The sequence below is a fragment of the Opisthocomus hoazin genome, chromosome 13, assembly GCF_030867145.1.
Source record: "Opisthocomus hoazin isolate bOpiHoa1 chromosome 13, bOpiHoa1.hap1, whole genome shotgun sequence".
NCBI classification, from domain to species: domain Eukaryota; kingdom Metazoa; phylum Chordata; class Aves; order Opisthocomiformes; family Opisthocomidae; genus Opisthocomus; species Opisthocomus hoazin.
The window spans coordinates 15381125-15409114 of NC_134426.1; the positions used below are offsets into that span (position 1 = coordinate 15381125).

At 42.7% G+C, this 27990-nt stretch overlaps 1 protein-coding gene across 2 annotated transcripts; it reads left to right on the forward strand.

Moving 5' to 3' along the window:
- The first annotated feature begins 2438 nt into the window (after positions 1-2438).
- On the forward strand, positions 2439-27048 carry PATZ1 (POZ/BTB and AT hook containing zinc finger 1). 2 transcript variants are annotated; one of them, XM_075434910.1, is made up of 6 exons: positions 2439-3762; positions 6178-6241; positions 9530-9601; positions 11959-12130; positions 17880-18017; positions 19914-27048. In XM_075434910.1, the coding sequence occupies exons 1-6, from the start codon at positions 2483-2485 to the stop codon at positions 20330-20332; spliced, it is 2145 nt and encodes a 714-aa protein (XP_075291025.1). In that variant the 5' UTR covers positions 2439-2482; the 3' UTR covers positions 20333-27048. The 2 variants fall into 2 exon arrangements, with proteins under 2 accessions (XP_075291025.1, XP_075291026.1); XM_075434911.1 differs by lacking the exon at positions 9530-9601.
- Positions 27049-27990: the final 942 nt, after the last annotated feature.

A 27990-nucleotide genomic window follows, 5' to 3' on the forward strand; every position in this document is an offset into this window, starting at 1 on the left:
CACGACCCCCCTCCCCCTGCCTAGAGGAGAGACAAAGAACAGGCAAGGAGGGAACTGAAATAGGAAGCAGGAACCATGTCAGGAGGCCGGGGACTGAAAGAAAGCGAATTAATAAACCACGGTGGAGAAAGGCACACAACTGACCACAGCCACTAGGAAAGATAAGCAAATTCCAGATTCTTTAACTCCTCTCTCTGTGTGTGCACGCAGCCTGGCTAGTATGTTTAATATAATCATTTTCCTCACTGTAGCAAGTACAACTCCTGTGTCTGTGGCACACAGGCTTACAGAATGTGAGCACCGTGTTGTCTACATAATACAGTGTATTTGGGTGGTGTTTGTCAGCATTGCTACCACTCAAACAACCTCACATTTCTAAAATTATATGTTCATATCAGGGTGTGTGCATACATAATGCAACAGTAAAAAAGCTACTGGTAATACTCTGCCTGTGGTGTAGACAAACAGTTCCCATCAAAAGCAGAAATCCGGTGTATGGGCTGAGGGCACGGTGTGGCCTTAAGCTTAGTGTAATATTGCATTTTGGAAGTTGGAAGCTTGGTGTGCTCATTTGCACATCAGTACCCAGCACGCTTTTTCAGTTCCACCACTATTTAATTGAAGTGCTGGGTTCGAGCTCTTGGAAGGCTCTGTAGTTTGTGATGCCGTTGCATGCGCCAAGTTCAGTATTTTCCACAGAATAGTTTAAGTGACGATATTGGATTGTGAATAGGTCATCCAAGGATTCTTAATGAGGCTTGATTTTACAAATGCAAAGAAGTGCCCTCAAACGCTTTAAAAAGTATTGTCTTTAACAAAACAAAGAACCCTGTTTTGAGACTGTGTGAACTGGGGGGGCGGGGGGGGGGGGGATATTCTTTCAAAAGTAGGGAAAAATTCTTCCCCGAGACAGAAAGCACGTTTCGGCCGACCATGAGTAATGATGATGATGTTGAAACAGCGGCTCTCCGTAGGGAGCCCTGGAGCGCGGAGGGAAGGTTCAGCACTGGGACAGCCCGGGCAGCCCCGCCGGGAGCGCCGACCCGAGGGCCCGGGCAAGGCTCGCTCGGGGCAGCGGGAGCCCGGCACCCGGCGGGGGTGACCCGGGGCAGCGCGGGGGTCTCCCCAGCATGGAGGCAGGCACTCGGGGCTGCGCGACCGCCCGTGCCTCCCGCAACCCCTGGCCCGCGGGTGCCGGTTCTGCCGGCCGCTCCCGAGCGGAGGGCGGTGGCACGGCGGGAGCAGTCCCGCTGCGCCCCGTCCCTCGCCCACAACGCCGGCGCCTCGCGCTGTTAGCCGGGCTGAGAGTTGGTCCCGGTGCGGGCGAGGCGTGCGATGGAAGACCGGGGGGAGGCCGCTCTGCTCTGCAGCCCCCGGCCCCTCTGCCACCGGCTCCGCTCCGCCGAGGCGAGGCGGTGGGGGCCGCTCCGCGCCTCTGCAGCTCCGGGAGGGTTCGCATTGGACCATTTGCGCCTGGGGGGAGGCGGGGGGGGAAAGGTTGCCTGCAGCCCCCCCCCCCCCTCCCCCCGCCGGCCCCTCCTCCTCCTCTCTCCGGCGGGGGGAGGGGGCTGGGGGGCGAGCCGCAGCCCGGATATTCGGGGGAGGGGGCGAGCGCAGCCCCGCCGCCCCCGTGCGCCGCGGGCGGGGGCCTCGCTGCCGGCTCGGCATTGGAGGATCGGCGCTGGGGAAGGGGGGGACTGCAGCCCCCAGCCCCCGCGGGCGGGCGGGGTGGGGGCCGGCCTGCTGGCTCTGGCTGCTCTTGCATTGGCGGATGCGGGGAGGGAGGGGGGCAGGAAGCGGGGGGGCAGGGGGGGAGCCCGAGTGGCTGGAGGGGGGGGGGGTCTCCATGAATAGGGTGGGGGTCTTCTCGGCCAAAGAAGAGAGGAAAGTTTGCGGCGCCGGTGGTGCGGGGGTGCGGCGAAGCGGGCGGGGCCGGGAGCGGAGCCGGCGGCGGCGGCGGCGGGGCTTGGTCGGGGAGCAGCAGCCGGGGGGCCCCCGCTGGATTTTTGTAGGGGGGGTGGTATCGCCCCCCTCCTTCTCCTCCCCCCAGGGGTGAAAGTGCAAGAGGAAGTGCAGCCGCTGCCATCTTTCCTCCGCTCCAAACACACAGGGACGGACGGAGCCGGCAGCCCGGAGCCGCCGCCGCCGGAGCCCCCTCCCTCCCGGCTCGCTGCCGCCGCCGCCGCGCACGCCCCTTCCCGCGCCGGTCTCCGCGGCCGCAGCGCCTCGTGGCGGCCGGGCCCAGGCGGAGCTCGCGCGCCGGCGGCCGCGGCGGCCCCGCGCGGCGCGCGCCCCTCCGCCGCCCGAGCCTTTTGTCTCTCCCCCCCCCCCCCCCGCAATCCCCTCGCGCTGTGCAGGGAGCGCAGCGCGCGCCGCCGCCGTCGGCCCGGCCAGGGGCGGGGAGGAGGAGGAGGCGGCGCGCACCGCCGGGCGGCCTGAGAGCGCGCGCCCCCTGCGGGCGCCAGCGGGGCGACGCAGCCCCATGGAGCGGGTGAGCGAGGCCGCCGCCTGCGGCCCCTCGTCGGGCTGCTACACGTACCAGGTGAGCCGGCACAGCGCCGACATGCTGCACAGCCTCAACCAGCAGCGCAAGAACGGCGGCCGCTTCTGCGACGTGCTCCTGCGCGTGGGCGACGAGAGCTTCCCGGCGCACCGGGCGGTGCTGGCCGCTTGCAGCGAGTACTTCGAGTCGGTGTTCAGCGCGCAGCTGGGTGACGGGGCAGGCGGCGGCGGCGGCTCGGAGGGGGGCGCGGCGGAGGCGGCGGCCGGCGGGGCCGCGGCGGCCGGCGGGGCCCCCGGGGGCGGGCGGGAGCTGGAGATGCACACCATCAGCTCCAAGGTGTTCGGAGACATCCTGGACTTTGCCTACACGTCGCGCATCGTGGTGCGGCTGGAGAGCTTCCCGGAGCTCATGACGGCCGCCAAGTTCCTGCTGATGCGCTCTGTGATTGACATCTGCCAGGAGGTCATCAAGCAGTCCAATGTGCAGATCCTCGTGCCCCCTGCGCGCCCCGACATTATGCTCTTCCGTCCGGGGGCCGCGGACCTCGGCTTCCCTCTTGACATGACCAACGGTGCCGCTTTGGCACCCAATGGCAACGGCATTGCTGGTATGCCTGAAGATGAGGCCACGCGGGCTGCACTCACTGCTGCGCAGTCCTCCCTGCCGGTTCTGCAGGGAGTGGACCGCCTGCCCATGGTGGCAGGACCTCTGTCCCCACCGCTGCTGGCCTCCCCCTTCCAGAATGTTGCTGCTAGTGCCCCCACCTTAAGCACCAAGAGGGGCAGAGGGCGTCCGCGTAAAGCCAATCTCTTGGACTCCATGATGTTTGGTACCCCAGGGGGCCTGCGAGAGGCTGGTATCCTGCCTTGTGGTCTCTGTGGGAAGGTATTTACGGATGCTAATCGTCTTCGTCAGCATGAGGCTCAACACGGGGTGACAAGCTTACAGCTGGGCTACATAGACATCCCACCGCCAAGACTGGGTGAAAACGGTGTCCCTGGTCAGGACGACCCCGACGCACCCCGGAAAAGAAGCAGGACGAGGAAACAGGTGGCCTGTGAGATCTGTGGCAAGATTTTTCGGGACGTGTACCACCTGAATCGGCACAAGCTGTCGCACTCTGGCGAGAAGCCTTACTCTTGTCCTGTGTGTGGCTTACGGTTCAAGCGGAAAGACAGGATGTCCTATCATGTTCGATCTCACGATGGCTCTGTGGGAAAGCCCTACATCTGCCAGAGCTGTGGAAAAGGCTTTTCCAGGTAAGAGAGTACTTGTAAGGACCATAGACACAAACGGAGACCTGGGAAGTTGTCTTCCCTGTTCCTTGGGAAACAAGAGCTCTTTGTGCTTGGACAGTTTGACGGTTCCGTCTTAAAATGTCTCGAGAAATGAGACTTCCATCATTTCCACTGGGATGCTGTTCTACAGTCTCTTGAAAGGGTTTAAAAGTAGTTAAGACACAGAACTGGGAGTCGGCTGGCTTCTGGGTAACGTTTCCAGCTTTGTGCCAGGCTTGGTGTATGCGTGTCCTTGGGCAAATCGGTTAGTCTCTCCCTCAAATGACTCTTCTGTGAAATGGGTATTGAAATAATTACCTACCTCACAGAAGAGTCTGGAGACTACTGAGTTGTAGGTAGTTTGAAGGTGCTGTTGAAGTGCAAAATATTAATACATCTCAAGATTATTATTTTTCTCGTATCCATTTTAAATTTTCTTTTTCTTAACTTCCCTTCATTTCTCTTAGTTCGTAATGTTTTTTATCACCCAAATGTGAAGGAAGAGGTGAGATTTCAAAGGCTGCAGCATCAAGTATCTTTTAATACATGATCTTTGTGTCCTTTGGGTTTACATCCTTCTGAAGGGGATCCTGTTTCTGCCCTGCAACATACGTAAGATCTGTGCATTTAATGTTGCTGATTTTTTGTTGTCGCTGTTTGTGGGAGTTAATTTAATAAGTAGTTTGATACACGTAGTCGTGTTAGTGGTATCTTATAGTCTGAGTTAATGAATTTGAAACTGTTTTGGAAGTTTGATGCTCGCTTTGAAACTAGAAGTAGTGGGGGGAGGGGGACGCGTACACACTGTTAGTTTTGTAGCAGCAGTCTGGTTTCTGCAGCAGTTCATGTGCTCTAGCAGGAGGGAAGGAGTAGAGGTACGAAAGCAAATCAAAAGGCTACTAGTGCTAGCGCTGTCCCAGCTATATAAATGTACGAGCTGTGCCCCTGCTGGCTCTCTCTTTGGTAGAGGGACTTTTTGCTACTGAAATAAGTTAAGAAAATGTAGAGGTTGGTTTTGTTTTTTTTTTAAATCTGCACTAGTTAGGGATGCATCTGCGTAAGGACTGCAAATTTAGTGGTGCAAAGTCATAAAATGAAAATTTCATCTATAGCTAGAAGTGAAAGTATTTTTATTGTTATAGTGCTGCCTGGGATCATCTGCCAATTTTTATTGTTTTTATTCACACTTAAAGATTTCTGCTGTTGCTGTATGAAAGGTTTTCGTCAACAAGGGAAAGTGAAAGATTGGTGTTGAGCTCTCTTTTTTCCCAGTAAGTTAATGTGAACAGGCAGGGTTGCTGTTATAAAGAGTAAACAACAAAAAGGTTTACACAGCTGTGTAAAATCCAATTATGAATGTAAAGCAGAGACTCTTTAAGTTTCAGTATTCAGTCGTAGGAGCAGCCAAAGCAAGTTGGAAGCGTGGTGTCTAATTTTAGTATCCTTTCCTTTATTCAGCAGCACAGCAGCACTTGAGGTTGCTAGGCTTGAGGTACCTAGAAGGACCCCCAACCTGTCTTTCTGGTTACGCTGCTCCAGCCCACTTGCTGGAGCATCAGGTTTAACAGCCTCACTGCAAAGTTCAGTCTATTTTCTGTCTGCAGTGCGTGAATTCCATCCCGCGCTCTCTCATTGGCGCAGCTGGAAAGTTGGGGGAGGAGAGGGTGGGGAACTTGTTTCCGAGCAGTTTTGGCCTCATACAATGAAAAGCTTTCTTCCCGCTAGGAGAAACTCCCACCAAGAAAATCTGCAGCTATTCAGTCCTCTCTTCTTCAAAGTAGGCTTTACTGATTGTGAAGAATGGTCTAACTTTTTTTCAGTAATAATTTGCTCTTCCATTGCACCTTCTAGCTGGGACCTTCAGAGCACTTTATTTGTATTAATGCAGTCTTCCCCACCAAGCTGTGAGTTAGGACAGTGTTTTTTCATCTTGCTGGTGGAAAGCGTGTCGCAGCAACAGAGTTTAGAGTCAGTCTTTTTGCACAGAGGTGCTTAAAGTTGGCTTCTTACATCCATGTTTGGGACATAAACCAAAAAGGGTCTGATTTTCAAATATTCAGCAACTGTAAATCAAAGTGCCCTGACTGTCAAGCTCTAAATAGGATTTTGTAAGGGGACATGCAGGCTTGAAAATTGTAGCTTGTATATCCTGTTTTCTCTGATCATTCAGTCATCATTTCTTCCTGAGAAAATGCTGTCTTTTTAGCAAGTTGGAGAGTGTACTACTTATCAAGGTAGAGTCCCAGTTGTTGGTGATGTGGTTCTTGGAAAGTAAAATATTGCGACATTGGTAATACATCCACCACTGGGATCTTATGTTTTTTGTTGTTGTTGTTAAAATTATAAGTTTCTTTTTAGTATTTGTTTTAAGTGTGCTTATGTGTATTTTCTTTTAAGGCCGGACCACTTGAATGGACACATCAAACAGGTGCATACCTCAGAGAGACCTCACAAGTGTCAGGTAGGAGCTGGAGGGGTTTAGACTGATGTGTGGGTAATCTTTGGCATTGCATTTATGTGCGCGGACAATTATGAAGTATCAGTAAATATCCCATGTATGTGTGAATCGGGAGAAGTGTGAATAACAGTGTTCAACAGTGACAGCTGCTTTACATCCCTCCTGTCCCCCAGCCCCTTGTGTCATCTGCAGCTTTGGTCCTCCTGCCTCCCTGCCCTTCCACCAGATGTTCTTCCCTGCTGCTCTATCCCAGTCTCACCCTGGAGCTCTTACCCAGCCACCTTGTCCCTGGGCTTAGAGATGATGTCATCCATGATTCCCTCTCCGCCCTCCCCTTTTGTTATTGCAGTTGTTGCCAACAGGAGGCTCCAATGCTGACTTCGATTTTTTTAGAATAATTTCAAATGGAATTGGTAAATTGTCATGACTTGCCAAGATTCTTATTTTTTTTTAATCGCATAGCCTTCAGAACATTGCACTGAGCAAAATTGGAAGCTGCTTTTTTATCCCAGGGAGAATATAAATAACAGCATCACAGTATCCTTTGTAATACAATGTTGTAATGTTGTATATAGTTTTTTACAGTTAATAAATTATTCATTAGGGTTTGAAAGATCAAGTCAAAAACGATATTTTGTAATTCATTTGTAGAGAGATTTAAAAGATGCCTGGAAGTATTAAGACCAAAGTTGAGCATCAGCTTCCACTATCACCCACGGCCATCACATAGTTGTGGAGCAAGCTTCTAAAACATTTGTTGAGCTAACAGTCTCCATGCTTGGTCTCTGAAGACAGATGTATTTAATTATTTATGTAAAGAAAGTCAGAAGACAGTGAAGGTTAGAGGATTTTTTTTTCTTCTAAGATTTTTAGCCACGTTTTATGAACCTAGTGAATCCTGAAAGACTTCTGCCTCCCGATCTGCGTTTTTTTCACATCTCTTGACACACCTCTCCTACGTTTTCTCCAGACTGTGAGAGTTTTGAAACATATTGCAACTTCAATAATCCAGTGAACAGTTTTTCAGACACACAGAGCTATCTAAAGGTTTCTGTTGACCTCCATATGATCTGTGGAAGCCCAGCACCAAAATCAGGCCATAGAGCCTTCACATTGATTTAACTGTATATCCTATATAAAGCCTTAGATTGGTTTATGCTTCTTAAGATGATTTAGGGGTTGTAGGTTTATATAAATTGTAAAATTCCACTCATAAAAGACTTAACAATTTGGGGATAACAAGGGGTATGGGTGGATGAACTGAAGATGACTACAAATTTTTTCTGTAAGCATGTATTTGTGTGCAAGTTCAAAGATGAATATTTAGGTCCCAACATAAATAGAAACGCATCAGTCTTTGCGAGTTGATATCAAGGTTACTGAACAAACACAGTTAATGAAAAGTGTTGATAGATGTGAATTGTCCTTTGCCAGCTGATACCTGGTAATTTTTTTTTATAGTTTTCTGATCAATTTAGGAGTATTAAATATAAACTCTGTAAGTGTGAATCAGAGGGTACACTAAGAGCTAGAAAGTAAAGAAATATGGAAGCTAAGATTGTACGGCCAAGCTCAACTCCATCTCCTTGCACGTATGTGTTTTGTGACAGCAATTTCTAAGAACACTGTGTCATTGTGTGTGGTTTAAAGTGCCGGAATACTGGATGCATTGTTCATTTCAGTTACAAGGTATAGGCTATAGGTTACAAGCATCAGGACAGACTTGAAGTTGTCATTCATGCTTGGTTTGTTCTTGATTTTTGATTGCTTAACCTTGTAAAGTTAATGTCATGAATCTTAAGGTGTAGAAAATTTGTTAAAGAGCCATTGTGTGCCTTTGCAAAAAATACTTCATAATATCCTGTCAGATTTAGAAAGTCTTCTTACATATGCACAGATCTGATATACATGGTACAAACCATGGAAGAGATGCTGTCACACTGAAAATTTGTTTTCAAGCTGATGTATAAATTGCTACAGTTCTCCTTGTGATTGTCTCATAACCAGTAACACTTCTGTTCCGTGACGTGTATCTAAGCACAGAAACTGCCCACGAAGAAGGAAAGTAGCTCAATGTTGGCATCTTGTTTCCCCTTTTTCCATTCTCATTTTCCATTGATTTTGTTTGGCAATTAGCTCCCCGTGAGAGTAGCCTGGACACCACTGAGCATCCTTTTTGAATCTGTTGAGTTCCTGTTAAAAATTCCTGTTATTGTCATGCTTTGTTTATGGTTACTGCAAAAGGCAAGTGCTCTGTCAGTAAACAGAAAAGCTTTGCAGAATCCTCTGCCATAATGGCGTTCTTGGAAGTGGTGCTCTGTTACGATTTAAACAAGATCCACTGGATGTTTACCTGAGCCCTCATATATCTTGGCAAACCAGTGGATAGCTAATGTTTTGTTGATGTGGCATCATGGTACAATTTTGGACTACCAAAACAAAAGTGTGAAGGTGTCAACCCAACTTCAGAATAAATAAAATGAAACTATGAGAAACAGGACAATTGTAAGCTGAACACCACGGCAACGGCTGTAGTTTTCAGTGCTCAGCATGTAATACTGCACTCATCCCCCTAAAATAACTGCTGTGCTTCACAGAACTTTGAAAAACTATCCTAAGTTCCAGCACTTGTGGCACCTGATGCCAGACAAAGACCTGATTCCAGCTTTTTCATTACTGTTAAATAGACTCAGAATAGGGAAAGCCTCCACAGAGCCAAGGCAGCTGAGAAATCTCATGCAAGAAGTTTCTTTGGTGTCCAGACAAAGACACAAAGTAGCACTCTGGATCTTTTCCTCTGCATTGTTGTGCTGGTGATTTGTTTCTTTTTTTGCCTTTTTTTTTTTGTTTTTTTTTTCAATCTGACAGTTGAGTCCTGCATGTAGGAGACGGGGTAAGTCAGTTTTCTGGCGGTAATGGGATAGCTCAGCTTGCTAACTTGTCGTGGGAAGGGGTGAAGCTGGGTTGTTGGCTTTTGAGTGTGAATGGTATGAAAGTTAGGATGCAGTCTGGGAGGAAATGGTGATCTGAAAATCTGTGGATGCGAAAGAACAAGGGGAGAAAACAGAAGTTTGCTCCTTCTCAGAGACAAGAGACAGGTTGTTATTCCAGCAATTCAAATAAAAAAGAGAAGAATGCAGGTTAAATTAAAGCATAACTTTTGACAAAGAAAAATACTTATTTATTTAAGTAAACCTAAAATTGGCATCCCAAGTCCAGTGCTTTTCCCATTGATTTCAATGCAGAATGAGTTTCTTCCTGTCCTAATTTCTCTTACTTCCTGCCTATTAGCAGGAAAATGGCAGCCACCATGGAATAAGCTCAGAGACATCCACATCCATAGAAAAGTTGAAACTTCAAGAGGTATTTCTTAAACAATGTTTTTTAAACTTTATATATATTCTTTTTGATCTATTTATATACCTGTGCAATGTTTGATAAGAAAGCACTGGAGAGTTTTCTTTTATGATTAACAATTGATGATAAATAATTAGCACTCATTTAGCACTTCACATCTTTTATAGAATAAAACTTTTTTTTTCTCTATACCTTTTATAAATATTAACTATTTGAATATTAACTTTGGGGTTTTCTTTAAACCTAGTCCTGTCTCCCATTGTTATGATTCAGCTAAACTGGTTCTTGCTTTCTCCACTGGACTTAATTTTTTTTTTTTAAGCTTCTTCGCAGATATATTTACTGTATAGCTTATCCAAAGGTGAACTTTGCAAACCTCAGCAGCAAGAGTGAGAAATCCAACACAGAAATGATTATATTGCCTTTCCCTAAGCTTTTGACTTGATAAGTTTAATATGAGACAGATACGGTTTTATACTTCTGGCATCCCTGTATTTATGTGGTTTGTCTCTGGTCTGCTTCATCAACTAATGCACTGCCAATGCTTCTGTGTGGACGCTTACTGTGGCTCAAGATTTTTAGACTTATTGATGATGGATCTCTTGGCTGTCATCTTTGATTGTCTAGTTATATATCTTTAGTTAATGTCCAACAGATTGATTAGTATCAGTGCTGGAATCCTGCCTTAGATGAGTGTTTACCTCTAAGAACGTTTTAGTAAGTGAAAGCTGCACCTGTTTTGCTCAGCGCTGTGTACTGAGATCTCAAATTAACAGAAATCTTTCACGTTCAAGCATTTGCCTCTTAATCTTCACTACTTGTGATTTATGAATCTTTGGTGGGCTTAGTTAAACTGTGTGTATCACAGATATACAGGTAATTTTACTGTTGTCTTTTTAAGTTCGTTAAGTTCTGGTCCTCTGAGGTGCTAAGTCTTGTGCTTGCTGCAGAGTAGCCTCAGCTCTGTGGGACTTCACCTTACTTAAGCATCTCATAGGACTGAACGACTGTAAAGCCTGTTGAAAGTGATAGGTACTTTTCAGATGACTTCAATGTCTTTTGGATTAAGCTCTTGATTAACTAAATTATGTAAAATTATATGGGTTGTCTTCTGTATTATCATTTTCACTTACTTGAAGTTATAATTTTATAATTTTACTAGGATTGTTACTTTAACAAGTCTATGTATGTTGAAACGGTTGTGTAATTACGCACTGGTACTTCAAAAGACAGAATATATCCAGTTCCCAAGTCACTTAATAGTCTCATATTATCTCTTAGGAGGTTCTGGTTATACATCTTAGAACTGCGTTATTTTATATAAAGGTGGTATAAACGAAACACTGTACACTCTTGAATGTCACTGTTGCCTGCTTGGTCTGGTCATTCTAGCACGTTTGCCTTCGTTTTTCCTCTTGCACTTGCGAGCAGTGGCTTCAGACTAGATCTTCAACAACTTATACAGTGTATTGCTCGTGATTTATTTTCTTTCACATGTTAGAGACAGAGCAAGCCTTTCAGAACTGGCAGGCCATTGTAGTAGGCTATATATGTGCATGGCTGCCAATTGCTGTGATTATAAAAATGGGAGGGAGCCTTCACTCATCACATGGATTGGGTCTGGGAAGTGGGCAAGAGAATCAATATTATCTTATGCCAGATCAAGCTTGTTTCATGATCATAAGTGGAATAAGATACTTTGATCAGGGGTAAGTTACAAACAGATTACAGTGGCATACAGTTGTTTTGATACCTGCTCAGTTCTGAGGCTTCACTTTGTCTGCACTGCTGCTGTGGATACCAGGATGGGTCTTTTACTGTCTTTCATCATGTTCTCATCCCAGCCAATTCTCTGATGCTTTGTTTGTGTGTCTTCATGCTCCAAAGGGATTCTGTGTACTGAAGTTAGATTGATCAGATCAAAGAGTAAAATGTAGGAGGATAACAGAGAGGACATTTAGAGTGGTCTAAATTAATTGTAATGGCTCGGTGAAATGGCAGAATTTACTGTAAATGGAATTAAGTGGTCTGTGCTATTTCTTTTAAATATTACTTGAAGTTTTAGTATCTTCATCCTTAGAGAGGACCTAAGGCTTTGCAACTCTATCTTCATTGTCAAGTTTTACGGTCCGTAGTATGTTAGAGCTGTTTTCTTGCTTTCTTAATTCTTTCAAGTTGTAACATCACATCTTGTGCAGTATGTTGGTGGTCAGAATTTTTTATTTGTGGGAAATTGGCTCGTGCATCATGTCATTTGTGTGTTTGCACAGGGTCTAAGGTATTTAAAGAATACTAAATATATTAGACAATATCAGTGCTTTTAGCAGAGTTGATGAGTCACATGGTTCTCATTATGCCTGCAGACTTGTAATGCTTCCTTTGCCACTCGTGACCGACTGCGCTCACACCTAGCATGTCATGAAGACAAAGTTCCATGCCAGGTGTGCGGGAAGTACTTGCGAGCAGCGTATATGGCAGATCATTTGAAGAAACATAGTGAAGGACCAAGCAATTTCTGCACTATCTGTAACCGAGGTAATGAAGAAACTGGTTTTTTGTTTCAGTGGGATGGGACAACACTTGAGGGGAGCTATGAGGCTGTGTTACTGTCTGCAATAGGAGGAGGTTATACCACATATGTGTACGTATCCTTTGTTGTTCTTATTGAATACTTAACTTTGAAACTGATGGAGCTAGAGGTCTGGCCTTTTTACATGGCTGATAGTTCCTGAAGAAACTCAGTTTAAATCTGAAGCAAATTGTTTCTGGACAGTTTTAAGAATTTTATTTGCTGAATAGCCAGATCCCAGTAAGATAACCATGATGTGTTGCCTTGTCACTATTGACCATACACTTTCTTTTCTCCCTATACCTGGTTATACCTGAGTCCTTGCATTGTTTGGAAGAAGAATCTTTGAAATGCACTCCAGGTTGAACATTATACACTGTGCATAACATAATGTAGATTTTTTTTTTTTATCAGTCTTGCTTAACCTCCTGGTGCCGCAGTAGAGAGTCAAGCTGCTTCTTCCACTTAACACAGTAAATTGTTTTGTATTAACATGCATTTCTGAAACAGATTTTGTAAAGAGCACTAGAAATGTGCTTTACCTTTGTTTGTACAAATACAGCTTCTCATAGAATATCTCAAGTTGGAAGGGACCCATAAAGATTGAGTCCAACTCCCTGCTCCTTGCGGGACCACCAAAAACTAAACCATACGACGAAGAGCTTTTGAAGCTTTTCCATCTGTTTGTGGTACTCTTCAATTGGAGAGGGTTGTAAATACAGGCTCTGTGGGCTGTAAGGCAATCTGGAAAAGTAATTTCGACTTATTGATGTCTTTTTTTGAATGAGTAATACATGACTTCAAAATAGATTGTTGGCTCACGCAGGCGTACATACCTAGTAAGTGTAGGAAGAGGTTGCTGCTGTCTTTTGGAATCTTCTTTTTTTCTGACGAGTCCTTTTTTTTAATGATGTGTGTTCCCTTTTCTAATTTAAGAGAGGGAAAATCTTTTGAGAGAATAAAGCTGTTCTGTGTTTAATGAGAAGACTGTACAGGGAACTTTTGGATGACTAGGAGTTGATGAGTAATGAGACATTAAATTGCAAGGGAGGTATTTCTGGTAGTTGAACTGTCTGTTAGGTCCTGAAAATTATGTTAACAGTTTGAGTGGAAAGGGCATCTGGGTTGAAAATCTTCAGATTCTGGAGTTCCAGGTAGATGGTATGAAATGAAGCTTGACCTCCTTTTCAGCTGAAGGCCTATATTCTGAAAAACTGCTTAAGCTTATCCCAATTCTTTTTGTGGTAACAACAGGGAAGACACTATCCAAGATCCAGGTGTGACCCTACTCTCCGTCAGTTGAACATGGTGCCAAACAGAAAATTCTACGGGTTGGGAGGAATTGTCTCCCAGATTTGTAAGCTTGCGTTTCAGCTTAACTACCACTGGATGTCACTGCAGCTCTTTCGAAATTCAGCCAGCATGACAAAGACAGATCTGGCATTCAAACAATGAAATGACTAAATGGTTTATTCACATTTTACAGATTTAAATGCACCGTGGAAGTTCAGATAAAATAGACATTTCCCTGTGGAAGCATAGGGAACCTGTTGCAGAGCAAACTTTAAGCAACTGCTTTCTTCTTACAGTTTGTGTATTTTATATGTGTTGCCAGAATTTAGTCTGCTGTGAATTTCAGTCTACATACATACCTGGAAAACGTAATTAATCTGGTGAATTTTTGTTAGATATCTACCTAGTGTCAAAATTCATAGGAAAGGGAAGTTACAGATTGGACTTGTCTAATAACTGTGTTATGAACTCGTTATAGGCTGTGAATTTTGATTCTAGATTTATCATCCGTGACAGCAGAATTTTTAATCCAAAGTGTTCTAGAATCAAATTATAATGATCATTGTTTTAAATGGATACCTTTTCAGTTGTAGAGCCTGGAAAGATGAAGGATAGTGGATAATTTCTGGGTTAGAAACATCTGTTTGATAGGCATTGGGCGCAGTCAGAAGCTACGCACCGTCCCCCCGACTGCAGTTGTGCCATAGCTGTGGTGCTTGTGCAATGGGATTTTTACTCTTTGCTCAGCTAAAGTGCTGGTCTCTTTTTGACTTGGAACTTAGCTAGTTCTGGATATAGTAATTGTTAAACAAGAATGCTCAAGCTACTTGGTAGAGAGAATTTTGGATGTTGGCCCACCAAAACAAATAAACAAAAAAAAAGTGGATGAAAAGGTGACTGTTACACGGCTGTATCCTAGTGTTAAAGGCAGAGCTTAGAATCCCTCAATTTATCCTATCAGACCAAGGGCTTTTCTGTGGAACTTAATCAAATGTCTCATGTCCTTTTAAAGGTTTGATGGATTTAGGGGATGGGGAACTTGGTACCTGACTGAAAGCAGTAGCCACTGCTTTGCCACGTCATGTGTGTACCCATTTGCTGATTTTATTTATTTATTTATTTTACAAGATGGCAGTATAATGTGCAAAATATACCATGTGTGATTTGATGTTTTTTCCAAGTTATTTTCTTACGTAGGGTCTTTATGCTTAGAATAATCATGGAAGCAATTAAATCTTGTTAAATCAGGGAAGCCACACAATGGGTTTTTGTCTGGGATTTTCTGTTTGTTTGGTTGGATTTTTTTAAGGAATTCCTCTAAAATATGCTTGTGAAAACTGATCCGCAATCCTCACTTTTTAAGACAAATTCTCTTTAAATAGTTTAAATAAAAAAGACCTGCTCACCCTTTGTTGTTACATAATCTTCTATTAGCATCCTTAGGAACTTTGTTTGCTTGTGTGGGCTTTTTGGAAGTACTTAAGAGATTAATGACTTTATCAAATCTAGAACTGGTACTTTATAATAACGTGCAACTCAGAAGATTAATTTTCCATTCAGACACATATGCATTGTTTATTTCACAGAAATCAGATTAGTTAGGAGAAGGGTAAATACTCCAATCACAAGTTAGATGGATTTTTTTTCTTTTTTTTATTTTAGATAAGATGAAATCTTGTGTATTTCATGGTAGTAGATACAGAGTTGATTAAAGCAGGACACATTCTCTGCACGTTCCAGCTAAATCCAAATTAGAGTTTTTCAAAAAGGAGCATCCTGCAATTATGTCTATAGTCTCTCTGTTTATAGATGTTATCCAAGAGATCAAGGGATAGCTCCCATTTATATAAAGCAGATAATGTTTTTAATGTTGGTTTCTCTGGTATGAAGAAATAATCTGCTCTGCAAGGCTGAGAGATGTGTATGGGTAAAGCAATAAATACATTCCTTCTTTGAAAAATACTACCACTTTATCCTCTGCATTAGGCTGACTTTATTTTTGAAGAGATTTTTAAAAGTAAAGGATTATTATCTATGAATCCCTCATCTTCCTAGGACAGGCATTCATAATTAAGGTCTGGTGGGGGGAAAAAAAAAAGGCCAGTGCTAATTACTTCAGAAAAAAATTAGGATTAAAAAACCAAAAAAACCCCTCACTTTAAACAGTTTGCTGTGAAGCAGCTGGCATTCTTACTGCTTTGGCGGAAGTTGACGACTCACATGTTCATCTGTCAAGTTCATAAAGGGGAGCTACACACTTTGAAGGCAGTTTTCATTATATAGAACAACATACTCTACAAATAGAATTGCAGAATTTAGAAAATTTATTGTACAGCGAGATTACAACTTCAGATTTTCCTAAGTCAATCGTAGTATAGAAAAACACTGAATACCTGTATGTAGTCCTTTCTTAATGGTTGGCAGTGAGATTTTGATGCATTGCTACATAAAGAGGCTCATCTCAGCGTGCGTGTGGTTATTGGACAGACATATGAAATAAGGGAAGTACCTTGTAGTTGGAAGTATCACCATTATATCTGTACATTGTGTCCTTTACCAGTCAAACACTGGTTCTTTCGATGTCTACAGTGAATTTTTGGTATTTGGAAAAATATATTCTCTTATGGCCCGGTGAGATATTCAGTACAGCATTTTGTGTCTGAGGGTAGGTCTTGCATTATTTTGGAGGATATATCCTTACATTAATTCGATGGATGACTTGGCCTAGGTGTTCTGCTGCATTGTATTTTGAAAGTCGTATGTCCTTGGTTTCTTCAGTTGTGATTTTCTGTACTTTCATCTTCAGCTGGGGTCTACAGTAACTCTCTCTTGTTCGTTCTCAGCAGCCTGCCCTTTTTGCCCTTCAGCAGGTTGCTGTGGAGTTCTGGCTTGCTCTGCAGGTCCTGTGTATATAATTCTTAATAACCCGTGAATAGTCTTTGGTCCTGGCTTCTGAGAAGAATCTTGGTAGAGGGATATTTTGTTGGGCAGGCACAGGGAATTCTAGTGTAAAGCCACATACATTATTAAATTTAGCACGTGAAACTAACAACTGTTGTCAGAAAATCCACCTCAGACAGGTGTGCCAGTATTGGTTTTGCATCCTTCCTAATTTATTATTATATATCATGAAATGTAAATGCAGTTATGTCACTATAAAAATAGCTTTACAGTAGTATATCTATTTACATTTAAAATGAAGCATTGGTATGAAAGTTCTCTTGCAAGGGCTTGTGCTGTAAATGCTGTATGGGTTTAAAAAAATGTAGGTCTTGGGCTTCCTCTATCCAGCAAGGGAACCTGGAACTCTGTGTCTGTGATGCTGAAACTTGTGTTGTGTTCTCAGTTGTTAAAGGAAAATGTTTCTAACATGAAAGTGCCATAATACTCTGTTCAGAATTTAATAGAAAATTAAGATGATTGTTGCTAGGCTTACCTGTGTAGGAAGTGTTTAAAACTCTGTCCTTCTTGTGCCTCGTATATGGTCCAAATGTACTAGTACTAATTGCGAATCTTATTAAATTTAAAATTTAATGAATTTTAAAACATTCCAAAATGTGAGATAATTTATTGTGTAAAAGGAAAAGGCCAAGTTAGTGAGACTTCAGAAACAATTTTTAAAAATCACATGCACAAATGCAAAAAACTGTTTTGTTCAGAAATCTGTTGATTGAAATATATGTTTTTAGTTTTAGTGGTTTGGGCTTACAGATTAGAGCTAATAGAAAGATTGAAATTTCATTGTAATTTTTTTTGTTAACTGCAGGCGAAATAGGAGTGTTAGTATGTTTTTTAAAACTCAGGATGAGCTGAACGGAGGAAATGTTTTCCAAAAATTACTATAGAACAAAACTGTGTACCTTAAAAACTCAGTAGTTTTAGCTTTCTGCCTTCTAGGAATCGCTATAAATGCTAGAAACTTAAGGGGAAAGCACACTAAATACCAAAGACGGTGTTACTAAATGGCATTCCTTCAAATCTTAACAGCATAAAATAAACTAATTTGAACTATCTTCCAAAGTATTACCAGATGATGAAGGCATTTTGAGTTAAAATAAATGAACACAGAAATGGTCAAGAGACATGAGTGCCTTTTTGTATCATGTCTCTTCTGCCTTTTTTTCCAGAAAGTTTCATGCCATCTGCTAGGTGTGCTTACATAGGATTTGTTTCTCAAGGAGGCTGTTCTTTCATCATGACTTCCAAAAAGCAAATGGAGTCTAATGAAAGGTTTACATTGCATTCATTGCCTGATTATGTCTAGGAATCCTGCTTGAGCATGTTGTAGGTAACCAGAAATCAAGCTAGTATAATGGCAACTTTGTAATAGGGAGTAGGAGCAAGAGAAAGATTAAAAGAACGGGGAAGGCAGATGTGTGTCTTTGCTGGTGGCAGGATCTCATCTCCTTTTATCTTGTTTAGGTTTCTCCTCTGCCTCCTACTTAAAGGTCCATGTTAAAACCCACCACGGTGTTCCCCTTCCCCAGGTCTCCAGGCACCAGGAGTCCATCCCGAATGGGGGAGCAGCGTTCCACTGCGTCAGGACCTATGGCATCAAAGGCAAGAGACTCATAGCTCTGCACCTTGCTGCTCTGTGCAGAACTTTTGTGTTGTGGGATGTTGGGCTGGGCATGAGAAACGGGAGGGAGGAAGGACAGGGAAAATACTGGAGAGAAGCTTAGGGAGATGCAAAGAAATTACATAGCATCACATGGTGTGTAATACCTGTCCTTGGATGATAGCAGATTTAACAAGTCTGGGGGAAGGAGATGGACATGTAAGGGTATGTGAATTTTTGGCAGCTGCTTTGATTTTAGAGATTGAAAAAGCCATGTTAGTTAATCTTGACCGTCTTCCTAGGAGCAGTCATTATTTGAATTTTTCCTGAAGGGTGCAGATCCTTGACGGTTCCTTAGTCCCACTATACTTAAATCTTGCATCAGTCAAACCATGTTTCTGAGTTCCGGTGAAGTAAGGGGGAGCCACAGAATGTAGTTCATAAAGATTCTTGAGCGATGAAAGCAATATTCATCCTCAGGTTGATGTGGAGCCATGGAACTATCTGTAGTTAAACTTATACTTTTTAATGCTGTTGTTGGGGAGGAGAGGTACAAGATTATAGTAGTATTACTTTTTTTGGTTTTAACCTGCACTTAACTTCGGGAGGGACAAGAAAAAAGATATTATTGTAAGAATAGCTAAAGAGTATTTAATTTCTGAATATGTAAAGCTGTGTGTTAATCTGTGGAGAATAGCTTGCTTTTTTGCTTCTTGGTTTGAGCTGTCAGTATTCCTGGTGAAACTGAAACATCAGAAAATTCTTCAAAACCATGGTTGTCCCAAAAAGTTACATTTTTTCTTGCCCAGCAGAACACAGCAGGCTGGGTTAAACAAAGTCTGTGCCAGCAGAAAGCTACAATAGTGTATTTTTTTTTTTTCTGTTGAAGTCATGATAGAGTTACTACAGAGGCTGTTTGGTTCTGGGTGGTGTGCTGACTTAACACGAGATTTACTCCAGCTCAGTGGTGTATTGATTTCATGCATATCCTGTTTGGTTTGTAATGCCGAGTCCAGTGCAAATCTGTCTTTTGGGTTATGCCAAGTGGTTCTTTGGTCTTTTAGAGTTAATAGTAGATACAGCTTGTTTGTATTCAGAGACTCATTTAGGGAGTATGTCTGGGTTTCCCACGCTCATTCATATGCGCTGAGCAAGAAGTGTGGACAAACTTCCTTGGCATACTGCCAGAGGAGAATGGGGAACACTCCAAACATACCAAGGGCTTTGCCAGGATGTGTATCCAAATGACTTAAAAAATGTCCCTAACCTCTCTTCTGTTTCATACTCCAGTATTTAAAGATGGAACAATTTTAGATTATGAAGTTTGCTTCTAGCAGCGTTGCACTTGTAAAGAAAGAGTTCCTCAAGACTCATTGGAATTCCACTTCTTAAATTGCAGTACCTCACTGCTGTTTTGCTGAGTATTTTCAGGTTTCTTCACATCTTGCTGCAGCCTGTTATACTTCATTAGGTTTCTAGGCTTTCCTCCAAACTATCAGCAATATTTCAGAAGTGTGGGAGTGACTTGTACAGTTAAAAACTCATCATTAGGTCCATCCTTTTGTAGTGCCTGAGGTATAAACATTGTGAGACATCTTTGGGATTAAAAAACTTATTATATAAACCAGAGACTCATTGTGGATGCATTCAGGATTGTGATAAATCTATAATAAAAACCTGGATGTTACTCTTGATAGCGGGGCCGGTGGTTTGTAAAGAGGACCTATGGTCAAGGGCTTTGGAATATGAGGGATTGCGATGTTAAGTGTGTATCATTCTGTGATGACAGGCATTAATGAAATCAAGTGGTAACCACTATTACCTATTTGAATGCATTTTTAAATACTTTTTTTGAGAGATAAGATTCTGAAAACTTCTCTCTTTTCTTTTTCCTGTAGAAGGCCAGAAATGTTCACATTCGGACCCGATTGAGAGTTCTGATTCATACGGAGACCTCTCTGACACCAGTGACCTCAAGACTCCTGAGAAACAGAGCACCAATGGGTCCTTCTCATGTGACATGGCAGTCAGCAAAAACAAAATGGAGACGGAAGGAGAGAAGAAGTACCCTTGCCCTGAATGTGGCAGCTTTTTCAGATCAAAGTCTTATCTGAACAAACACATACAGAAAGTTCACGTCAGGGCCCTTGGTGGCCCGTTGGGGGATCTTGGTCCTGCTCTAGGATCCCCCTTTTCACCCCAACAGAACATGTCTCTCCTGGAGTCATTTGGGTTTCAGATCGTCCAGTCAGCATTTGCATCATCCCTAGTGGATCCAGAGGTCGACCAGCAACCAATGGGGCCAGAGGGGAAATGAGATCAGTTTGATCTTAACAAAGCAAAGCAGCAGTCTGGCTATAATGATAAGATGCTGTGAATGAGAGGAAATAATGAAATTTGGTTCTATAGCTGAGAATTTTTTACTCATTTTAGCTTCCCTCTTTGTCTCATGTCCTACCCCACCTTTAAACCTTCGCTGGGGAGAGGGAGAAGATGCTTCTTAGCTGATAAATTACAGAAGATGGTGACCTTGAGTACGAGACATGACCTAAAACACCAAACGGAGCTTTAAAGGCTGCTGCTGGTGTTCCATCATAATCTTCTAGATTAAACAAAAGTCGCCAGCACTGATCTGAGAATTAGTCAGTCCTAGTGACCAAGGCACCTGGGGAGCTACAGCTACAGGGAGCTATGCTTTTGTTCTCTCTCTATTCCCCACCTTCCCTAACCTACCCCAGAAAAACAGTAAGTTTTAAAAACAGACCCATTATTGACCCATTATTGAATATAACATTAAGTAAAATGCTCCATGGTACCTAGCAGGTTACGATGCAGTTGTCCTTTTAAAAACAGAAAAATTTAAAGAAGGTGAGAGAATTTGAACCCCTTCTGCCATTTGTGAGGCTGTGAGTGCTGCAGCAGGACTGAACTGCTGAGAAAAATCACCATTCAGAACAGGTTGTTTTTGTTACTTTTAACCATTAAACTTGCTGTCAGGTTTTTAATTCTCTATTATTATTATTTTAGGACCTGTTGTAGTGAATTGCTACTGAAAAGCCAGTCTAAGGCGATACACAGAGCACTCTTAAAGCAGCAGTCACATTAGGGTTAGTATTAATTTTTTTTTTAGATGTACCATAATTAATAACTTGGCTAGTTGATTGTTTTAAGTCTATGAAAGAAATAGTTTTATGGGAAAAAAAAAAAATCAAAAAAAAAAAAAAAAAGGAAGGAAAAATACCATTGCAGTCTGGTTGACTGGTGCTCATTTTTCATGTGGGGACCTAGGGTATAAACACAATCAGCTATCGGGTTAACACTATGTACCACTGACTTGTTTAGTGTGAATAAACCCAGGGGTTCACAGAGTGATTTTGGTTTAATTGGATTGGACTCTATTAAAGAAGTCAGTATGTTACTTTGCATCCCCTCGTTTTGTCTGGTTTTTGAGCAATTTAGCCACCTGTCCAAAAGGTGTGCAAATGAGAACCAGTAAATAAGACATTAATCCCACTCTACACTGTACTGTATTCTGAGTGAGCTGGGCTTTTTGGCTACAGTTGTGCTCTCCTGATCTGTCTCTAGTCAGGTTTGCGAAAGCCAGTCTTAGTCCTGTCTTCTCCAAAGAAGAAGGGCTTCTACTAGAAGAGATGGGAATAGCAAATGGCATATCTCTGAAAAAATATTGATTACAAAATATAAAGAAGCTGGGCTCTAGGCTGTTGGAGGTGCCATTTAATGTGAAAATACCACTTGTGCAGAAATTATGTCCTTTCTTGACCCTCCCTTTCCTCCCATGTAACTTGTCAAGGTCTTTATGTACCAAATCCAGGTATAAATGTTGTTTAACATAGGGTTAGGAGTTAGGAATACTCTGAGTTATAATTATGGTTCTGCTGTTGATGCTCAAGGTCACATAGGACAGCTCCCTGAATTTATTCCTTGATTACCCATCTGTGAAGAGTTTTCTCTACATCACAATTGCTGTGAGGGTTAATAAGCAAAGGTGTAAGCAATGATTTGGTAAACAAAGTTGCTGTGTGTACTGAATGTTTCTAGAAAGGCCACTCTGAAGAGCCCAAGTCCCACACCGAACTTCCATTCTATGAAACAATAGCTGTCTGCGTCATTAAGTCACTGCTGGAGCAGGGTAGACCACCTCAGACCAGGACCTACATCCTCTGCAGGAGATACGTCCATATTAAATGTGAATGTAGCCACAAACTGCTGCTGCGCCACAACTTGCGTTGCCCAGGTGCTCCGAATCCAAACCCTGCAGCTAATGCATAATTGAAATGACACGTTTTGTTTTTATGTTAGATCCTTTTGTAAGTATATGGATTTTAGAATGATGTTCTAAATTCTACAGACTTAAAAGCCCCAGCTTCTCTCTTGCAAGAAGCTACTTTTTTGTACTTGCTTTTGAGTATTATAAACAAAGGATGAATAATCAATGGCTTTCTCTTAATAGCACCAGCACTTTCTAAATTGAGAGCGTGTTGCAGTGGACCTGATGTCTTGCTATTAATCTGTGTTGGGAGACTGAAGGACATGTTCTTCTCGATTCATCTTCCCCCAGAATCCCTGGAATAGGTATGAGTCTCATTTAAAAGGGGAAGAAAAACTGCAAACCAAACCAACCCACCTTCAAACTAAAGCTTTGTGGAAGTGCTGTTGCTGTACTGGTAAGCTTGGTTGACAAGTAGAAACAGGACATTTTGTAAAGGTAACAAAACATTTTAAAATACCTTACAAATCTAGACCGTGGTGAGACAACCTTGTGAGCTGCCAAGCAAGTCAAGATAGAGCAGGCTTTCCAGTCAGCCTAACAATTCATTGGGATTAGCAAATGCAACTGCATTCACTGGGATTTACTACTAGCTCATATTACAGCCACTAGGAAAATTTCTGTTGAATTGAGGCTGTATTCTGAAAGATGTGAGTTTGTAGCCCCAAGTTCCTATATGCACTCAAAGAGGGTGCACTAGTCATAACATTCAACCAGAATACAGGATATTTTCACCCTACATTTAGTTCCAGTGACTTAAGTGTTACTAGTGGGCTGAATTTGGTCTTGTGTATCATCAAATGCTACAGAATTTGACCTGATGAAACAAATGAAAAGCCTTGCACTAAAAAGGAAGCCTTCTAAAACACTAACTCTGCATTTTGCTTGTCAAAGAAAATGCTGACTAAGTTGTCATGAATACACTGAGTGAAAGCTACTTACTTCTCAATAGTGAACAGGGAAACAATTGGGCAGGAAGTTAACAATCCTGAAATGGCAATTCTAGATTATTCTAGTGTAAATGAGAGAGATTTCCACCAACACAAGAGACTGGTGCAGACTAGTGCCAGCAGTAGGTTGGGCATATCTTTAGCAGTGGTGTGTTTTCAGAGCTTTTTGCTTCTTTGGGAGCATACTGTTCTGTTCTGGATAGTAATTTAATCTACATGCAAATTCTTTATATTCTGTACTTTGGGAAACATCTACTTCTCATAGAACAGAAGACAGATCCAAACAGAAACTCAGCCTCCTAAGTTCAGAGTTCAAAGGGAAATGCCCTGAGCTGCAACCTCGCTTAACTTGTTTCTATTCCATTTTTATTGGCATATATCAGTGTATAGGGGATAGTTCTCATTCTGGGCCAGCCCTCCTTTCCTTGTCATCTGCTTTGGTGGGACTGCAATCCAGTGTTTGAGTCGGTGCACTTTTCTGCCAAGAAGGGAACTTCAGTTCATACAAATCTTGATAATCAGAGTTGTATTTCTTTGAATTTCAGAAGTCCTTAAAGCCCTCAGCTGAGGCTCAGACCCTTGTGTATTAGGTGTGATGAAGACATCTTAAACCATTTACAATCTAAACATTAAGGATAGACAAGCAAGGAATCAATGCTTATAGGTTAATGAGTGAAATAAAGGTGAAGGACTAAAAACCACTTGCATGCATGCTTAAGTGTTGTGTTGAATATAAGGACACAGACTTATTGTCAGGCTTCTTTTGTTGCCTGAATTAATTTATGTACTGTTAATGTACATCAAATGCAACGTTAAGCAATTTATAGTGAATTTATTCCATACTGAGTTAAATTAAGTGACATTACTTTGCATTTGTCATGTGCTAGATGTGTGCCAACAGACTTATTAGTGTGGCTCACCTGATGCATGGCAATGTGGTGCGTGTGAGCTCTCAATCTGAAGCGATTTGCCCATGGTGACATGGGAAATTGATAGCAGAACCAGAAATTGAACACAGATTTTTCCTTCTCTCAATCCAGTGCCTTAACTATAGTAGGGCAAAGTATTATATGTTGGGGAGATGATTGTTTTGTTTGTTTTTTAAAGCCTAGAACTATAAGATGGTATGGAGTTGGTCTTCCTGCCAATCTGTTGAATAGTTGCAAATGCCCAGTCACAATTTTAGACCTGTTTGAGTGCCAGTGACTTAGGGAATATTTGTCATTTCCCATGTATTCCCTGAAATTATTGTTCCTCCCTCGACTGCTGTCAGCAGTAAGGAATGACTTGAATAGAAGAGCTGTGTAACTGAATGTCTATCTAACTCAACTAATTGAATTGATAGTATGAAAGCTAACCTAGATTTTGTAGGCTTTGTTGTAACTTTAGTGTCTTGTTTTTTCACTAAATCTTTGTTCCTAGAAATCGGTATCTGAACTTATGTCTTGAGTCTGGAGTGGGGTTCCACTTTCAGCTTTATTTTTTTTTTAAGGTGCTTGCTTGAGGAAGTAGATGCCAAAGTAAACTTCAAAGGAATTCCCGACTTCAGTGTTAGAAGAATGAATGGAGGGCAAGAGCTCTCTTTGGGTTTCATGAGAGATAAATGGACAAAGTAAAAAACAGCCACCAAAATTCTAAGTAGTGAAACAGGAAAGGCTTTTCTTTATCACCCACAAAAATCATCAGACATTTTCAATTGTTCATCGTAGCAGAAACTCTGAGAGCAAGTGCCCAACAAAACCGTGGAATGTGTTGGCTTTTTCAGCATTATGAATATACCTTAGCAGCATTATGAATATTTTAATGTTAGTTTAGCCAGCTTTGTACCATTCACCTTTTGTCTGGGCACAGTACCTGAGTTTTAATTGAATAGAATATAAGCTCACAGTGAATCTCTGAGCTTATGCTCTCAGTTCCACCCCAAGAGACGAAACAAATGAGCAAAGAGGCGGGGAAAAAAGACAGTAGGAAAACTTAAAAGATTCTGGAACATTCCCATGTCTGCTGAGAGGGTCCTGGTTTTTATCCTGAACATCCTTTTCGGAACAAGATCCTTCAGCTGTTGTGAATGAGCCTTTGGGAACAGATTTGGCTTTCATCCCAATCTGCTGCTCCGCATCCCCGTAAGAAGGCGGCTGTGTGTTTGGAGCACTGACCTTGGGACCCGGAGGGCAGCAGTGCTCCTGGGCTGCAGCCTGAGGCCACGGTCACTGTTGCAGAGTCAGCAGCAGCAACACTGGCGTAACGTCTTCCTGCCTGCTCCCTTGACACCTTCACCCTCCACACATTCTTGGGCCAGTGCATGTACCTCCTCAGATGTGTACAGCTCTGCAAGTAGCTATATTAGCTATAAAACAAACCAGAGAACTATCTGGCTAAGAAAAAAAGAAAAAAACAAAACCAAAACTAGTTATGTGACATAACTGCAAAGTGGTGCAGAACAGGAGCAGGAACCCTGGCTGTGAGGGTTGTGGTGATGGCTGGAATGGTTAAAGAATGTTCATGAAAAACCACAGGTGTGTGTTCTGTGGTAGTGGATAATGACTGCCTGTTTGTAAAGAATTAACACTTCTTGTCATCTCTAGCTTCTTCCTGTGTTTTGTTCCCATCTATAAAATGAGATGATGATAACCATTGGGTAAGAATGTTTCAAGATTTGATTGACATGCCAAATTGTGGTGCACAGTTGTGCTGCTGAACTCTACTACAAATGTTTGGCCTCACTGACTTCACACATAACGTCAAGTTAAACAAACCTTTGGCCACATTTTTCCTGAAAGGTGAAATTATTTAAATTCATTTGAAGACTGCCTGGCGCTATTGATATGCTCTGAGGGTTGATGTGAATGAAGCTTTTCCTGGGTAGCCTCTCTACTTGTACTGCAGTTTTGGAAACCTGGAAGTGCTCTGAGCTGACTTGTGCTGAAGGAAGGAGGTAACTGGTGCCTCAGTGATGTTCCAGTGGCTCTCTCAGAGCTCCTGGGTGCCATGTGGACTGTGAGGTCGCTTCATGCAGCCACTGGCAGCCATAAATGCTCTTGAGCATCCTGCAGTCACACAGTGAGCTTGGGTAAGTTCTTTTGTAATAAATCAGTCTCATACTTGCTAATAGCTTTTTGGCTGCTGTGTCTACAAACTGGTGCCTTCTCCAGGCATTTTTTACATGCCCTCTGCAAAGTTGTCAGAGTGACTGCTGGCTCTTAAAGAATCAACCAAGCCTTGCTCTTGGGCTCAGAACTTCTCTTCAGTACTGTTGCAATCTGAAGGTTTGCTGCAACTAGTACAAAGACACAGTGTAAGAGAAAATAAAAGGCTGTTTTCAGATGTCCTGTAGCATGAACAACTGAAACATGAGAGTGGGATGAGCCAGGAAAACTGGCATTTTTCCCTGGCTGCATGCCGTATGGAAGAGACAGTGCCTTGGAAGGGAAGGAGCAGAAAAGTTTGCCATTGGCTCTGATGAATCCCAATCCTGCTTCTACTGAAGTTGTTGGGAATCCTCCCATTGTCTTCAGTGTGAGCAAGAAAGGATCTTAGGTGAGGATGGATGACTCTTTCCCTACTTGAATGAAGTCTCTTGCCTATTTATGGGCCTGCTTCTATTGAAACCGAGCCTGTTTTAGCCTTTTTGGGTTCTTGGGGACCTGTTTGTATAAAGCAACTTACCTACCTATCTTTTTTTTTTTTTTTCTATTGTGTGTATTTTTTGTATGTTCTGTTGGAAGGTGAAGCCTCTGTAGAAGGGGATACAAAAACTGATTTTTAAATAGTAATAAACCAAAAGAGAATTAAACTCTGCAGGCTGCATGCATTCATTTCCTGGAGACGGAGAGTAGAGACCATGAGTGCACAGAGAGACAGCCTGTATTTCTTGTATCTCGAAATCTTCCTCTTTTCAGAGACAGTTCCTGCCTTTGCCCATCTCCACAGGTCTATATGAAAACCCATAGTGTCATGGGCAGGTTGCAACATTGGGTGGCCTTATTTTGACTAGAATATCCTTTCTCTGGTGCTGTGCGATGAGATTTCTTACATTCTTTCAGCATAAGTGGATGGAGCAACAAGTATCTACATGAAATTTGGTATTGTTCTCATTGAATACCTGGAAGGCAGTGAAAATAAAAATGAGATGGAGTATATACATATATTTTTGCAATGCTTCTGGCCTGCCTACCTCAGGTGCTAGGTCATTAGTCAAATGCACTGTGTTCTAGCTCAACACAATTATGTTCTAAAGAAATGAGGTGAAGCTCTACTAAGCCTTTGTTCCTTCCTGGTCTTTTTGCCTCCTTGTGGTGTTACTAGTTTGAGCCCCAACTTTCTAAAAGAATGGCAAACTCAAGACCAAAATAACAGCAGAGGTTTGCCCTATTCTGTAAACATACCTAAGGAACAGAATCTTTGCATTTGTAAATACATGTAAAAAAGTCCACATGCATATATAAAAGTCATGAGAAAGGCCAGCTCTGCATGCCTATGGCATGTGTTCACGCCAAAGAGAAAACACAGAGGTTCACCTTTCTACGCAGGAAAGAAAGGGCAACTTCCCAAAATAAACAACTCCTCCCACAGCCTTCAGGGAAACACCTGTGGAGAGAGGTCTTTCACAGTACCTATGTGTCAAAGGTTTTACCTGCTTTCAGATCAGCTAAGAAAATAAAATCTAGAGGTGAGAGCTTCGCATTGTAAATGTCTGCGAATCCTGCGCTTTTATGAGGAAACACTGGTAGCTCTGCG

Bases quoted from the DNA above. Each gene is read 5' to 3' on its own strand.
- PATZ1 (XM_075434910.1), top strand. From the start codon at position 2,483: ATGGAGCGGGTGAGCGAGGCCGCCGCCTGCGGCCCCTCGTCGGGCTGC. The intron at 3,763-6,177 runs GTAAGAGAGTAC...TTTTCTTTTAAG, and splicing joins TGTGGAAAAGGCTTTTCCAG to GCCGGACCACTTGAATGGAC. The intron at 9,602-11,958 runs GTATTTCTTAAA...TTATGCCTGCAG, and splicing joins AAAAGTTGAAACTTCAAGAG to ACTTGTAATGCTTCCTTTGC.